Raw genomic sequence first — 17,306 nt, forward strand, 5'->3', positions numbered from 1 at the left:
TAAGAACTCTTAAAAAAAAAGAAGAAATTAACATTTTAAAGACTTACTTCATCGAAACATTGGCCAAATTGTCAAATAATAAGAAAGAGGCAAAAGTATTGTGAAAATAACTCCATCTACAAGCTCACAACGCCTCGCAACAATTATTTATCTGTGAAACCGAATCAAACTAAATTACGTGTTTGTCGGGTGGGGGGTCCACTCCCCATTTCAAATATGATTATTTTGGGGGGTCCCCACTAGTCAAATATGATTCTTTTGGGGGTCACAGCCTGAAAAGGTTGAGAACCACTGATTTAAAGTCTGAATGATAATAATAAAAACAATAATAATAATGATATATGATTATTATGTTATAATTAAGAAACGTGGGCATTTCTACATGCCAATGGACTCAAAGGAGCAAACTGAACTGTATACAGAATTGCTTTTTCAAAACATTTTTACTACTACTATTAATCAAGGCAGTCAACTGAAATTTGCCAAATAGATAGCATTGGAACAAGACTATCATAGATGTATTTAATCGAGTCTGACTTTTACTTTCGTACATAGAAATGTCAAAATCGATAAAAAATACATCTACAACAGTCTTGATCTAAGGCTACCAAATAGATATTGTTTAGAAATCACTTACGAATTTAACAGTTCAGTCATGTAAAGTTGTGCAAAGAGTAACAAGCGATAACTGCATAATGCAAGTTTGTAGTCCTGAAACTGCGAATAAAAGAAAAATAACTGTATTATTACTACATCGCCATACGAAGGTTGGATAAACTGGATATAATTCCTACTCTCCGACGTGTCTGGAACGCAGCAAGAGCTGCTCGCAAACACGCATGCGCACAAGTCGCCTGATTGGCTGTGACTGTCACGTGAAACAATAGGAAGTGGCTGCTTGAAGCAAATACATGTATCTTTAAAGTAGCTGTTTTAACTTTTGACAGCATGAGAATACGTTACTGTTAAGCACATACGTTAGTGATCAGTTGGAGTCAGTGTTTCCGACCAAATGAGTCTACGTGCTTTATGGATTATTTCTCACGAGAAGGGAGAGAATGTGTCTGTTCGTTTCTCAAGGTTTGTAGCTTTGATTTCTATTGCTGTCAAACCGTTCACTTCCCCCTTTCTTTTCCGAATTGGTGCCTACAGTGCTCAAATGCTTTTGATCAACTACCCTGTTTTATTGCTTTTTGATTACTTTCAAATCATTAAAATCATTGTAAAATCATGTTATCCCACAGGAGGTTCCCAACAGTTGAGCACCGTGCTAAGTCTCTGGCAGGTCCGTTGTATGTGGCAGTTCCAGAAGACAGCATCGTGCTCCAGCTCCTATTAACCGAGCTGGGTTTGGTGGACTTAGACAAACCTTTTGTATCTTCGAGAGATGACTGCCTCCACCATCAGCGCTCACCAGCCCTGGAGCTGCACGTGGAGCGGCCGGGAAGGGGAATCCTCTGGCCAGTGTTGGCCATTTCACAAGGGCCACTCATCCTCGCATGTCTGCCTCTGGTAGAGGCCCCCCCAGAGCCCCGGCCACCTCTATCCAGCCTGCTCTCTGTCTCTCAGGGCCTCACTCTACTGGCCGGCTTACAGACATTTCTCTGTGGCTCAGGGACTAAGCCTGACAGCGAGGGGCTTGCATCTCGTCTGGCTATGATGCCCTCAGTCCTTCTGCAGGTTTGTCCACTTGGCACCCCACTGGATGTCCCCCAGGCTGGGGCCCCTGCTACATCTGCGGTGCCAGCTCCTGCTGGGACCCAGAAGCAACCGGCTTGGAAGACAGGGCTACACAAGGGTCGAGCTGTGGTGAACGTGACACTGGTAGAGATAGTCCGTTCCATGCAGTATGGAAATCGGAGTAGACAGGACCTCTGGGACGTCTATGGTACTGTGACTTGCAAAGTAAGCACACCGTGTGAAGCTTATATTTACCTGATGGTATCACTCACTCGCCAAACATAATGATTTTCTAGCGAGTCTCGGTTAAATTAGGCAAGCGACACACTATTGTTATTGGGACAGAAAGGACAAATAATTCTTGCTTAGTAACTGCATTAACTTTTCTCTTACTCTTGTTGAATGACAATATAAAAACAAAAAGATTAGATTAAGATGCTTTATTGTCATTGCACATTAAAACATAACAAAACTTAGGTCAGGAGCACTCCACTTAGAAGCATAAAAAATATTCTTTATTCTCTTATTCTACTTTTTCCTTCGATCATCATCAGTGTGAAGTTGAGGGTGTGATGCCAAACGTGACGGTGACACTCACTCTGCCACCAAATGGCTCACCGCTACAAGATATCCAGATCCACCCCTGTGTGACATCATTGGATGCCAGTATTCTCACTGCCAGCAGCGTGGATAACTGCGACAGCTCTGCTTTCTCTGGCCCTTACAAGTTCCCCTTCTCACCTCCCCTGGAGCCCTTCAGACTGTGCAGTTACACATCGCAGGTAGTAAACTTGACATGATAAGAAGAAGACACCATTTGATGATTCCTATGGCTGATGAATCGGTCAGTTTGGTCTTCGTTGACTAATACTTTGTTAGTGGATTAGTTCGTTTCTATGCACATCTCTTGTAAACGCTATTTGTTAAATTCTGTCAGTCTTTCAATAGCCACTAGCCAGTAGTCATTGTGAAAGCAACATTAAAATGTTCAGTTTTCAACCTCATCAATCTGAAAAGGCTTTTCTCTTCATGATATACAACATTTTACAGATTTGATGTTTAAATAAGCTAATCAAGTAGTTAAGAATTTCTGAAATCGAGGATAGCCCCCTCTTAATTGAGTCTGATTCATATTCTTGTCTTTCTTTAGGTCCCCGTACCACCCATCCTCGGTTCCTATCAACTGAAAGAAGATGATAACCAGCTGCGCTTGTCAGTAACGCTCAAACTTCATGAGAGTGTGAAGAATAGCTTTGAGTACTGTGAAGCACACCTGCCCTTCTTTAATAGGTAACCAACAGTAGAAGGACAGCTGGACATAATGTGTCATCATTATGATATTTATGGACCTCATTAACATCTTGATATAGTCACATTTTCACTGAACTTCCTTTACAATTCAAAATGTTAATTTATCTCTGTGTTTTGTCTTTATCTACTGACATCGGAAGGTGTTAAAGCTACAATCCATAACTTTTATGTCAATACTGATGGTGATGGAGACAAAACATGGTTAATCTCTCTCTCTCGTATGAGAGAGTGAAAGAGTTAGTGGTACTCTGTTTGATATACTGTACTGGACAATTTAGTTGAATATAATGTTTAAACACTAAACGGTTGGTTTGAAATGCCAGGCATTGCAAAAACTCCTTACATTACAATGTGATTAATGTTGATTGTTGCAGTGTGAATGATGAGTTATTACATGTGCAGTGTGGTCTCTATCTCCTTCCAGGGACCAGATGGGTAGTGTGGATGTGAAGGTAAGCTCTGGGCAGTTGGAGGTGTCCAAGGAGAAGAACCTGTTGGTTTGGGTCCTCGGTAGGTTTTGTGCTGCAGAGCATCCATCTAAACATTCAGTCTCAATTAGGGGTGAAACAATCAAATAATCAATTAGTTGATCAACATTAAATGAATCACTGAATTTTAGTAATCAAATAATTGGCATGTCATGTTAAAAGTTCTAATAATGCTACTGACAACTTCCCCCACAAATGAATGCTTGTCTTTTTTCCGATATTATAACATGAAAAGTTTCTGGATGAAGACATTTCTATAGTATTTGAGTGCAGATAACGTGTGATGAGCATTTGCCATAATTTTGATGAATCAGTTATGAAAATAATCATTACTTGCTCAATGTACATTAAGTATTTGGATTGAAAATTAATGACTGCATTTTGTCCGTCGCAATCCAGGACAAAAGTTTCCTAAATGTCGCGAGGTCACAATGGAAGGTAGCATCGGCTTCACAGGGCAGCTCCCAGGACCTACAGACCCTCTGTGCATTGAACTTACAGCTTACATCAAAGTACGTAGCTCCCAGGACCTACAGAACCTATGTGCACTGAACTTACAGCTTACATCAAAGTATGTACAGTACTGTAGCTCCCAGGACCTACAGAACCTGTGCACTGAGCCCAGTGTCTAAGTGTCCCTGAGCAAGGCATTTAACCCCTCTGCATTTATCACTTCTCCCATTAGTTAGGATGGGTAAATGCAGAGGATGAATTTTCACGTATGTGATAATATACTGTGACAAAATACCCAACAATAACGGTGTGGTGGTTATTAATAGCGTGTTAGCCACCCAGGCCATTATGATACACTTTCACAATGCTTATAACTAATAAGTCTACTGGCCACCACATAGTGTATTTATTATTTTATTGTTTTAGCAACAATGAAAAGAAAATGATTGTTTATTTGGCTAATAATACAGTGGATACTCTCTAAAAAGAACTGCTCTTAATCCCTCATCCTACTATTCCCAGAGAGAGTAGTATGGGCAAGATATAACGTTGATAAGTCCCTCCCTTCCTCAGAAAACTCCATCTTTATATACCCTCCTGCACCATTTGATCCCAAGATACATGTGTACTTTACATTATCCATACCAAGCACCGTTTCACAGGCAACAAGGCCTTCAGTTTTGCCGGGCCTAAACTCTGCAACTGTCTACCTCTACCTTGTGATCTCAGTGCCGGAACCTGACTGACTTCTATTAAATGGAAATTACAAACTCACACAATTAACTTTTATAGTCTTGTATTCTGCTGAAGTTATCTTGTATTGCCTGTTCTTCCTAATTAGTTTTAAATAGGGTATGCCACTTGCCACACTTCTGTCTGTCACCTTTGTTGTTGTTTATTATTTATTGTCTGGTCTTTTAATGTATTTTTTTCGGTTTATCTTGTACAAAGTCCTTGGGCACATTGAAAGGTGCTTATAATTGAAAAGTATTATTATTACTTAAGCTCCAGTTTGCCACCTACCTGTCACAATGTTGTGAATCCACCACGGTTCCCCACACTCGTGATATCTATTAGAAACATTGCGAGCTCTGCGTCTGTCTTTAACTCCACCTGCAAAGCTTTGTGGTTAAAGACAAACTTTGTTTAGTCAACATTTTGGCATCTTGTGAACATACAAGGTCAACTGCTGAAGTCAATGCAAAGTAGTGTGTGTAGTTTAACTCTTCCAACCTTCTTTGTTTTCCAGTTGTACTTCAAAGTGCCTGATTTGACACTGTCTGGCTGCTGTGTGGACCAGCATTCAGTGCAGGTGTACTCTTCTGCTAAACCACGCATTGTAACATGTAAGTGTCAAGTGTGTATTATGTTTTGGAATTGAATCACTGTTTCGCTATGTTAGTTAAGGTTTTGAAAACTAAGTAAACACTTCCTATCTGCAGCTCGAGAACTTCAGTCGAAAGAGTACTTCATATGGAACTCAACTTCTGCTGCGCCAGTATCATCTGGGCATATGATGCTGTAGGATGGACATGTGGAGACATGATGGACAAATATTTGAATTGACAAAATGTCAACAATGTACAGTTATCTAGATTAGCACTATATGACCCCATGATATGGGTTGTTACTATTCTATTGTTTTGGGGGTCTCATGTGATATAATATACAATACAAAATAATTTCAAATGACACTAAATTTATAATAATGCATTATTACAGATGTTCCAATCCGGGACCTAAATGTTATTTTAACCAATCTGTATGGTAGAGTAGGTTATACAATACACACGTGCGGTTGTTGGAATCCGGGAGGTGTTCTCCCTACTCTTCCACTGAGAAATTTTGACCCTAGTGTTGAGTAGGACACCTACTTACTGGTTGACAGTGTTATCACTCAAGTTATTTGAAGCAGACGGCGCACAAGATTGCACACTAGATGGGCTGCCAATGTTATTGTTGTAGTTTGGACATCATTGCAATTACCTATCTCCATCAGGAGAGGGAGACACTGGATAATAGTTATGTATTGAAGCTTTAATGTAATTAAAGATTCAATATATTTAGTTATTCATCATAGTTCATGTATATAATTTAATAACATTTACGGTAAGCAAAATTCATTAACTGGTAGAAATATGGATTTGCTTTACTGCATGTGTGATTTTCTAAAAGCAATACTATTTTTTATTTAGAAGAAAAAAAAATGAAAGGGCACCTCCTGCATTTAGAAGGATAATATCAGTGACTACAAGCAGAACGTGTGTTTTCAATTAGTCAAACATAGTTAACATGGAGTTTGAAGTAGAATGGGCTGATCATAAAAGAACACACCAAGTACAGTGCAACTCAGGTTTGTTTTACTAAGTAGCCTATAGAATGGTGTCTGATCAAAAAAATATCAAACATTATTATTATTATAATCTAAATATTGAATCAAACTACTTTAAAACTGTTTGGATATAAAAGATGTTGAAATGACCCCAGAAGTGTTTTCAAGTTAAATACCCCTTTGAAAGACAGCACACAGAAAAAGTACTATAACTTTTTTTAGGTTTTACTTTTTGTTTTATCTGCAAGCGGAGACAGAAAGTGTGACTCTTAAAGGAGTAGTTTACCCCCCAAAAACATTATTCTTCCTATAATTTACTCACCCTGTGATGAGTTGAATACAAGGAGAATTTTATATTGTATAATATCCCTTTACTGTGAATAAAGAATCCCAAAACGAAGGAAATACTTGATGAATTTAAGTAAAATGAGGCCAAGATTCACAGCAGCAAAACTATATACAAAAATTTGATTATAATCTCCAAAACAACTCTCACAGTGTGATCCCAAGTGTCTTCTATCCAGTCATACATTGCTACTATAAGACATTCATTGCTTTATGTTGAAGAAAATTAACGTTTTAATTCCGGCTCAAACCGTAACATGCACGAGAAAAGAACGTGCCCGGGCTTGCCAATGGGGTTCAACAGGAGCTCAGGAGCTCTTTATTCATATTTGACATTTATTTGTTATGCTGGAATATCGTTTTTAGTTTTTGTAAATAAATAGCTTACCTACATTTGGTAATTACACTTAAAGACATTGTGTAGCTCATATAGCCTATAATACCGTAGCTAGGCCCCACCCATTGTACTGCTACACATAGCAGATTCCAATAGATCTGAGGTGTTGTATAAATGCATTTTGTCAATAAATATATTATAATCAATTTCAAATCAAATGGCAGGCTACACCAGCTTCGCTGATTGGCCAGTAATAAACCAATCGGCTTTAGTGTAGATGCAATGTAAGTGTGTGACATCACCAAGCACAGTACCATATATGAGTTCGCGTCATATGGCTCAGTACCACATCAGTGATAGAGAGGATGTCTTTGGCAAAGTCACAGAGTCTAAACAGGAAGTCAGGATATACGGTAGCCACTAAGGAGCAGTTGAAGTTTAACTCCAAGACCTTTGACCTGGAGTTTACCCAAGAGTGTTTCAGGACTGGGATCGCTGCAAAGGAGAAAAAGGAACTGATTGGAGAACAGCAAGTTTTGGCTGGAAAGCACCGTGTTGCAGAGCAGAAGATTAAAGACATGGAGGAACATGTGAGAATAGCAGTGAATGAGTTCCAGGCAGGGGAACAGACTAACCTCTTAAACAAAAAGGTGTTGGAGGAGAAATGCAACTTGATGGAACGTGATAAAGATGCTGCTATCCGAGAGCAATTCAGGGAACAAGTGGCTCAAAAGAAGCTGAGCATGGATAAAAGACTACAATCACAGCTGAACCACATCAAAACAGAATTCAGAACCAAGGAGATTCCTTGGGCAAATGAGCGTAATGAAATACAAGAGTGCTTCAGGATAGAGATGGCTGCAAAGGAGGAGAAATGGGACACGGAAAAAAAGGAACTGACTGGACAACAGCAAGATTTGTCTGGAAAGCTCCATGATGCAGAGCAGAACATTTTAAACTTCTGGGAGAACCATCTGAAGACAGCAGGGAATAATGTATCCCAGTCAATGCAAAAGACTGACTTCTTAAACCAAAACGTGTTTGAAGAGAAATGCAACTTGATGGAACGTGAAAAGAATGCTATCCGAGAGCACTTCAGGGAACAGATGTCTCAAAAGGAGTATGGCTTTGATAAACATCTCCAATCACAGCTGAGCCACATCACAACAGAATACCGAACCAAGGAAATTCTTTGGACAAACGAGCGGAAGGAAATACAAGAATGCTTCAGAATAGAGATGGCTCTAAAGGAGGAGAATTGGGATGAGGAGAAAGGGGAACTGATTGGAGAACGGCAAGCTTTGGCTGGAAAGCTCCGTGTTGCAGAGCAGAAGATCATGGAGATGGAAGAACATCTGAGAACAGCAGAGAATGACTTTCAGGCAATGCAACAGACTCACCTCTTAAACCAAAAGGTGTTGGAGGAAAATTGCATCTTGATGAAATGCAACCAGGATGCTGTCCAAGAGCAATTCAGGGAACAGATAGCTGAAAAGGAGCATATCTTTGATAAACAACTCCAGTCACAGCTGAACCACATCACAACAGAATTCAAAAACAAGGAGAATATTTGGGCAAATCATCGGAAGGATATCCAACAGTGCTTTAAGACTGAGATAACAACAAAGGAGGAGAACTGGGACAAAGAGAAAAGGGAACTGATTAGAGAACACCAATCTTTGGCTGAAAAGCTCCGTGTTGCAGAGCAGAATATTAAAGACATGTCGGAACGTCTGAGAACAGCAGAGAATGACTTCCAGACAATGCAGGAGACTCACCTCTTTAATGTAAAGTTGTTGGAGGATAAATGCATCTTCAAGGAACACGAGAAGAATGCTATCCGAGAGCAATTCAGCAAAGAAATGGCTCAAAAGGAGAATAGCTTTGATAAACAACTGCAATCACAACTGAACCACATCAAGACAGAATTCAGAGCCAAGGAGATTCTGTGGGCAAATGAGCGTAAGGAAATACAAGAGCGCTTCAGGATAGAGATGGCTGCAAAGGAGGAGAACCGGGACAAGGAGAAAAGGGAATTGTTTTCAGAACAGAAGGCCTTGGCTGGACAGCTCTGCGTTGCAAAGCAGAAGATTAGAGACATGGGGGAACATCTGAGAACAGCTGAGGATAGCTTTCAGGCAATGCAACAGACTCACCTCTTAAAGCAAAAGGTGTCGAAGGAAAAATGCGTCTTGATGGAACGTGATCAGGATGCTATCCAAGAGCAATTCAGGGAACAGACGGCTCAAAAGGAGCATAGTAAACTCCAATCACAGCTGAACCGCATCAAGACAGAATTCAAAACGAAGGAGAATATTTGGGAAAATGAGCGGAAGGGAATACAAGAGCTCTTTAGGAAAGAGATGGCTGCGATGGAGGAGAACTGGGACATGGAGAAAATGGAACTGATTGGAGAACAGAATGCTTTGGCTGAAAAGCTCTGCGATGCAGAGCAGAAGATTAAAGACATAGAGAAACGGATGAAAAAAGCGTTGGCTGAGTTCCAGGCAATGCAACAAACTCAACTCTTAAACATAAAATCATTGGAGGAAAAATGCATCTTCATGGAACGTGATAATGATGCTATCCGACAGAACTTCAGGGAAGAAATACGGTCACAGCTGAGTCATATTAATAAAGAATTCAGAGCCAAGGAGAGTCTTTGGGCAAATGAGAGGAAGGAAATACAAACAGAGATGGCTACAAAAGAGGCACACTGGGATGAGGAGAAAAGGGAACTAATTGAAGAACAGCAAGCTTGGACTGTAAGGCTCTGTGTTACAGAGCATAAGATTAAAGACACAGAGGAGCATCTGAGAACAGCAAGGAATGAGTTTCAGGTAATGCAACAGACTCACCTCTTAAACCTAAAGGTAATGGAGGAAATGGTAGAAGAGAAGAAAAAGAAAGATGAGGAAATTGTCAACCTTAGAGAGACTGTTTGCATTCAGATGGAAAACCAGAAATTATACAGGAACATCACAGAGGAAAATAGAGAACTCCTCTACCGACTGGATAGTGTCAGGGAAGAGATGGCTACAAAGGGGCTGAACTGGCAGAAGGAGAGAAGGGAACTGCTTGAAGAACAGCAGGCTTCAGCAGGAAAGCTCCATGTTGCAGAGCATAAGATTGAAGACATGGAGGAACAGGTGAAAAGAGCAGAGAATGAGTTCCAGGAACTGCAAGAGACTGACGCATTAAATGTGAAGTTGTTGAAGGAAACATCCATCTTGAAGGAACATTATTTTAGGACACTAGAGCAAGAGCAATGGAAGAGAGATTCCGGGAACAGATGGCTCAAAAGAGGATGGCTCAAACACAGCTGATAATCAAGGAGATTCTTTGGGTGGATGAGCATCAGGAAATACAAGAGTTCTTCAGGACAGGGATGGCTGCAAAGGATAACTGTGACATGGAGGAAAGGGGATTCGAGAACTGCAAACTTTTGAAGTTGGCTGGAAAGCTCCACATTGCAGAGCAGAAGATTAAAGACAGGGGAGAGATGCTTGCAAAGGGGTTTATTTGGCTGATAACGCTGATGTATAGATGTAGTACATCTTATAGATTCCACTGCTGCTACAGTAAGTTTACTTACTGCTAGAGTTCCTTTGTGTGTGGGGGTCTTTCCTGTACTTTTTTACTTTAGCCTTATTTCTATATTGTTTTTTTTCTTCCTTAGTTTCCTTGAAACCCAGTATTATCTTTTTGTAGTTTTGGCTGCTGTTGTTGCACAGTCTTTGGACAGGGAGGCATGCGTTAATCCGACAGACCTTTTCTCCGACTATGTGGCATCCGCGTGCGGTTAGGGTTAGGGTGCGGGTTTGGTTCGGGTTTACTGTTTAATGTCGGAGCACTGCGCTGTCGGAGGAATGCGCTGTCGGACTAACGTATTGCACCCATACCACATCAACATTTTTCTACACTACGTACTAGTGAGTGAGTGTGAGTGAGTGACAAACAAAACCTTCTTGATTCTCTCTCTTGAGCAGAACTGCTTGGAGAACAGCAGACTTTGCTGAAAGGTTCCTCTTTGCAGAGCAAAACTTTAATAAAAAAATCACACCCTGTGTGAAGGTAGCGGCGCCTTTGATACATTTTGTCATCGATATGTGTTTATAATGTGTTTATAGCCACGTGTCATGTGAAGCTTGACCAATCACTTTGTTGACGCACCTGACCAATCAGAACGTTGACGGACCTGACCAATCAGAACGTTGACGGACCTGACCAATCAGAACGTTGATGGACACGGACAAAGTCAGGTATAGAGCAGGATCCGCTCTATACCTAAAGGTATAGAGCGGGCCTGACCAATCAGAACCTTGACAGGCCTGACCAATCAGAACGTTGAAGGACCTGACCAATCAGAACCTCGACGGGCCTGACCAATCAGAACGTTGACGGACCTGACCAATCAGAACCTTGGCGAGCCTGACCAATCAGAACGTTGACGCAAAATCCAGGTATAGAGGGCTAATATCCGCTCTACCTAAAGGTATAGAGCGGCTAGCGCCGCTAAAAATATATTTTTGGGCAAAGTAGCTAAGAACTCTGGAACAGCGCTTCACAACAAAGATGGCTGCAAAGGAGGAAGCTTTCAAAACATCTTTTACAATGTAAGCTCACTGTGGAGAGCATGCTGCAGTCGGCACTGAAAAATAAGAACCTTTTGGCCATTGCCCCCTATTGCAAAATCGTTTAAGGAAACAATTAATTCAATAAAATAGCCAATCCACGGAGCTCACAATGTGTATATGTACAAGCTCACAACGAGTCGGAAAATAGCTTTACAAGCTCACAACAGTACATCGCAACGTGTCGTGAGCTTGTAGATGCTATTTTCGCTGAGGTTGAAAGTGGTTAAAATGGCACAATAATCTTATGAACTGAATTTGAATTGAAAACCTTTTTATTTTTCTCTGCCAGGCCCAAGGCGTGGCTGAGACTATGATTTCGCCCCTGTGTGTGTGTGTGTGTGTGTGTGTTTGTGCGTGTGCGTGCGAGCGCCACCATTGCAAGACATTTTTTTTTATATTTTCACGCAAATCGGTACACATTATCTTTATACTCTAGTGTTCAAGACAGCCCTGTCCGTTTTTCATACTCCATCCTGATAAGATTAGCGTCCAAAGTTTGCAGGAGTGGTCCGTTTTGAACAAAATGCATCAAATCATGAATGCAGTCTGATTGCCTTGAAACTGCACACACATATTGGCCTATAGCTCCACCAGGAGGCTGATTTTTCCCGCCCTTTTTTTTGCTATTACTCCCACAGATTTTGTCCAAACATAATGCAAATCAGTACACATTATTTCTATAGTCATGTGATTAAGACAGATCTGTCCGATTCTTCATATTCCATGATTGGCTAAGATTGGCATCTAAAGTTTGCAGGAGTGGCTTGCTTTGAACAAAATGCCTCAAATCATGAACAGAGTGTCCGATTGCTGTGAAACTTTACACTGGCCTGTTATAGCGCCACTAGTAGTATAGTATAGCTAAACTTAGCTTTTGCTATTATTCCCATAGATTTTGTCCAAACATGGGTACACGTTATGTCATCAAGTCGGACCTGTCCGATTTTTCATGTTTCATTCTGATTGGTTAATTTACTTTTTCTACCTGGTCTGGTGGAGACCTGTGCTTTGAAACATTGCCTCACAACACCCCACAAGTCAAAAGCCTAGCTTAAGAACAAACCCCAAAAGCTGAGCTATATGACAAGTCCAACCATCCACTATGACCCTTGTCTGAAGGCAAAGTAGACAGGGTGCAGACTCCTCCCAACAGTAGAATTGCCTGGTCATGGTAGAGAAGATCTGTGCAGAACTAAGGTTTACATCCTTTTGAATGAAGGAAAAGAGTACCAGAGTAATTGCAGACATGTCTTACCTAAATAGCCACTCCCAGATCACCCCAATGATGCGGACCAGCTCGTCAAGCCATCAGTAAAGGAAACCCCCTCATTGCAGTCAAGGACTCATGAACACGGAGCTACCCTTGGACATGGAGCTACCTCTTTTTCATGAGGCCATACACCAGTGACAGGTCACTCCTTTAGGCCTAACCCCAAATAAAAATTTGGCCTACTGAGCTTTGAATGGACGTTCACCACAATAACACTGACTTACATATCGAGTACAAACTTTCAATGTTTTAAAATACATTATTTTAAAAACAGCTGAAATAGCAATAAGTCATGATTTTAAGCTTATGATCATCTATTTTCGCTATTTCTTGTAAAAGTCCACTGTCACTGTTCATTATTGGACAGTGTTAAAAAAAATGTTTACTACAATATGCTCAAGGATTTCCATATGTCAGGCAAGTATTTCAATATCACTTTTTTTACACACTACACTTAATGGGTAATCTATCCTGTCTGTAATGCATGTGTGAACAAAATAACTTGCGCATAGATGAAAAGACTTTCATGAACTTTTTGGGAATGATTAATAGGCTTCCCTTATGATTAACACATTGGTCAAAAAGGTCAAGAGTTAAGGTCACTATCAAGGTAAAAATTACATAATTGGCCATACTGTGCCTACAGGGAACAGAGAAACATAAAAAAGAAAGATGTTGGTGCAGGCAGGGTTTTCACCCCCAGGTGTAGGATTTTAATTTGTGATTTAATAGTATACTAGTCAATACCCGGAGACTTGGGACTGCAACTACAGATCCCAAAGCCTGTGGCAATGGCATTGACTGCACACCCATACTGTACACGAGTATATAACCCACAGTGGGCATGCTGTAGCTATAGCGTAGTGCACTGGTTCTCAGAGTGGGGTCCGCAGACCCCCAGGGGTCCTTAAGAGGTGCCAGGGGGTCCCCAGCAAAATGAGGAACGGTTTAAACAAAACTAGGAAAATAGCCGATATACAAGCTCTTCGCATATGATGCATAGTGAGCTTGTAGATCTGCTATTTCTGAAAAATGTTGAGGAATATTGACAAATGTTAATAAATCATCTCTTCTATACATCTATACATCATCTCTCAAAATATTTTTGAATGGGCCTCCTTGGCTAAATACCGTATCTATTTGGGGGTCCTTGACATGAAAATGTTTCAGAACCACTGGCTTAGTGGGTAGAGGCAATCAGAAGGTCACCGGTGCGTCTCCCCGCCCCGGTCTATGTGGCGATGTGTCTCTGAGCAAGACACTTAACCCCTAACTGCTCCGCTTGAACGCTCATCATAACCATCTGAGCAGCCATCAGCTGTGAAGCTGACACTGAATTTCGCTGTTACAATGTTACAATGTTGAATGTTGATTACAATAGGCCGTCTAGGGAGAACTAAAGGAACTTTCATTCTGTCCTTTAATTTTTTGACTTTTTGTCATTTGAAGATTGTAAGGTGGAGTTGTTGGGCGACTAAAAACATGTCGGCTAAAACATGTCTACTATGTAACTAGCATTACAGTATATTGAGTTTCACAAACAAATATTGAGTTTCACGAATAACATGCGAAGGGTTAAATAAGAGGAGATTTTTTCACTATTCCAGTCTGTCCACACCGTAAAATCCTGAGTGACCCTTATAGGTCCATGTGGTTCCATTTGTACACTCTTAGAGTTAAATGAACCCTCAGGATTTTACTGTGCCGTCCCCTCTGAGAGCTTCATTGTCTGCCATTGGCCCCTTGTGCCCCTTGCTGGTCCCAGTGCTACATTCTCACGTGGATTTCCACTCGGAAGGCTGACCATGACCAATCCTCTGTCAATTGGAACCAATTGCTCACACGGCATCCTTCACCTTCTTTTTATGTAGCTGTATGGAGTGACAGACACCAGGACCCCTCGCCACCTCCCCCCTCCACATTGATTTGGCTTTAACACCCAGTGTGTGTGGCCAGTGAACTGTAAAAGAAGTAGTTTCTTGAAGAGTCAAGCGGCTATAATTCTCAAGTCTGTGGTCAGTCCTGAAGTCCGCAGTCATTAGCCTTTCACCATTGGCAGACTTTGTTTTGTTTATTGAATGGCTTGCTAAGTCGATGGACTCGTTTTAACTTGCTTATTTGCACCTATCTTGCTCATGAGCTTTTGGACAAAATATGTCTGTTGCAAACAAAACAATGTTCGTCAGATGTTCATCATTTACTCATTTATACTGTATGTGCATCTTCAAAAATAATGGAATTCTTACAACCTCAACACAGGTTTAACAAGAAACAAAATTATCACTATGACATTATGTGACTCATTTTTTTTTTGGATTAGTTCATAGCAGGTTTAGAAGATACACATTTTAATAAACATTAAAGTTGCACTTAAAATTATTTAAATGATTTTTAGTTTGTAGCCTTTTTTAAATGAATACTAAAAGTATAAATTGGTGCTTAATTCATTTTGAGGATTGCTATGAACCAATATTATACTACAAACCAACAGACAAAAATAAATGAGTTACATAATTCATGTTGGCATACACAGTAAGCACATAATGATAGTTGCTGAACAATAGGTTATTATAAAGGTTCTACCTATGCAACTGTACTGTACAGAACTGTATAACTCAGTTACCTTGTCCTCCAGGCCAATAATGACACCCAGTGGCAGAACTGCATGAAGTTCACCTTTTTCTGTTTTTGAAAAATTGAAAATTGCATATCACGTATGCAAATGATAACACAAAGCTTTGAACTCATTTGTGTTATTTCTAAATTGTATGTTTATTTTCAGATTTTCATAATACAGTTGTATGTGTATGGGGATACTTGAATCCCATTGAAACAGAATCGGCCCCATCAATGTTCACCTGATGCCTGAGGAGGTGCATGGCTCCTACTGTATGGCCTCAGGTGTTTGGACGTAGATCAATTTCCAAGGCTGCTAAGAGACAGCCTTTGGGATGCCACTCGAAGAGTTGCACTGCAATTAGCAATTTCCTCTCTTTAGACTGTTGATTCTTCAAGAGCCACATCTCTGCAAATAATTGTTTTTTTAGGAAACTTCAAGGATTCTTTTGTACATTTCTCATTGACATGCATCCAATTATTTGCAGTTTTACAGATTTGTCTTCAAAGCTGTCCATGGTTGTTGTCCAATATTGTGAGCACATGCATAAATGTGCACATAATTTGCTGTTTCTGTTTAGCTGTATCACCGCTAGTCTACTACCCCTAGATGGCACCATCTACTGCCTTTAAGGGGAAGATTCAACATTGAGACACACACACACACACACACACGCACACGCACACGCACACGCACACACACACACACAGTTAATCCAGCAGTTTCAGTACTATAACATTATAGATGAATGGCCATACATGACATAATTTACCACAAATTATGACATTCAAGGGGTGCTTTTGATTTAGAAAATACTGTAGTATTAGAAGAAAAGAAAAAACGTTGAGAGTACTTATGTTATCAGAGAAGTCAGACTGTCCTTGTGCCTTCGTTGTCAGTGATTGAATTGATTACTTAAGGTAATTAATTTGCATTACTTAACCTCAGGTTTCAGATCCATTCTAATCCACTTTATGAAACGATACCTGTGTGCTTACTCCAGCCCACAGGTATCCCAAATCCTTCTATCCTCATGACATACTGTACATCTCTTATCCACTTAAACCTTACAGTATACATAGTTGACTGGGGTCCCCCAGGGCTCTATACTAGTTCAGCTCATCTTTTCCCTGCATGAAATCTCACCGAAAATTGTTATCTACAAGCTCACAACTCATCATAGCATAACACATTGTGAGCTTGTAGATTTATTTTCGCTGAATATTCGCCCCAGAATAGGGATGCTAGGGTTCATGTGGTTAAAATGTCTTCTTGTCTGGCCTTGTCAGGCTCCTGCCTCATCCACCCTGTAGTATGTCTCTTTGTTTCACCAGTGCCTTCTGTTATCTCTTCTGCCATACCAACTGCCCATGTTGAGCTTTTTGTCCCCAATCGCCTGTGTCTAGTTTGTTGTGTTTCATTTAGATACTTTTTTTTGGCTTTTCTGCCTTTATTGATAGTTTTAAGTGAAGATAGACAGGAAAGAGGGGGAGAGAGACGGGGAAGGACCAGGCCTGCCAACCCTCCTGGATCCCGCAGTCTCTCCTTGATTTCAACCACATCTCCTGGAGGACTCCTAGATAGTCATTTCTCCTTGATTTCTCCTTGATTTGGTATGAAACTCCCAAAATTCACCAGAACCAAGGAAATGACATCTACTATGTTAAAAAGTTTGTGGGGGAGGACCCTATATGAATGCATGCATTCATATAGAGATATTCACTTTTAAGTAATGAATGGTTATTATTAGATATGGGACTGAAATTGCTTCAGTCATCAAATCAATTTCTGTAGGACTACGTTTTGCGTTTTAATGGATGAAATTGTACCCATTAT

General features: G+C 40.5%; 1 protein-coding gene across 1 annotated transcript; it reads left to right on the plus strand.

The window, feature by feature from the left end:
* Positions 1–908: 908 nt before the first annotated feature.
* Positions 909–6,006, plus strand: ap5m1 (adaptor related protein complex 5 subunit mu 1). The gene is made up of 8 exons (XM_084045165.1): positions 909–1,080; positions 1,245–1,905; positions 2,235–2,462; positions 2,831–2,970; positions 3,416–3,501; positions 3,879–3,991; positions 5,182–5,278; positions 5,375–6,006. Exons 1-8 carry the CDS (start codon positions 1,013–1,015, stop codon positions 5,455–5,457), a joined length of 1,476 nt encoding a protein of 491 aa, XP_083901291.1. The 5' UTR covers positions 909–1,012; the 3' UTR covers positions 5,458–6,006.
* Positions 6,007–17,306: the final 11,300 nt, after the last annotated feature.

The sequence above is a fragment of the Gymnoscopelus microlampas genome (genome assembly GCF_963454915.1).
Source record: "Gymnoscopelus microlampas genome assembly, chromosome: 20".
Lineage (NCBI taxonomy): Eukaryota > Metazoa > Chordata > Actinopteri > Myctophiformes > Myctophidae > Gymnoscopelus > Gymnoscopelus microlampas.

Coding starts and splice junctions, on each gene's coding strand:
- ap5m1 (XM_084045165.1), top strand. CDS start 1,013: ATGAGTCTACGTGCTTTATGGATTATTTCTCACGAGAAGGGAGAGAAT. Junction 1,081..1,244: donor GTGTCTGTTCGTTTCTCAAG/GTTTGTAGCTTT, acceptor GTTATCCCACAG/GAGGTTCCCAACAGTTGAGC. Junction 5,279..5,374: donor TAAACCACGCATTGTAACAT/GTAAGTGTCAAG, acceptor TCCTATCTGCAG/CTCGAGAACTTCAGTCGAAA.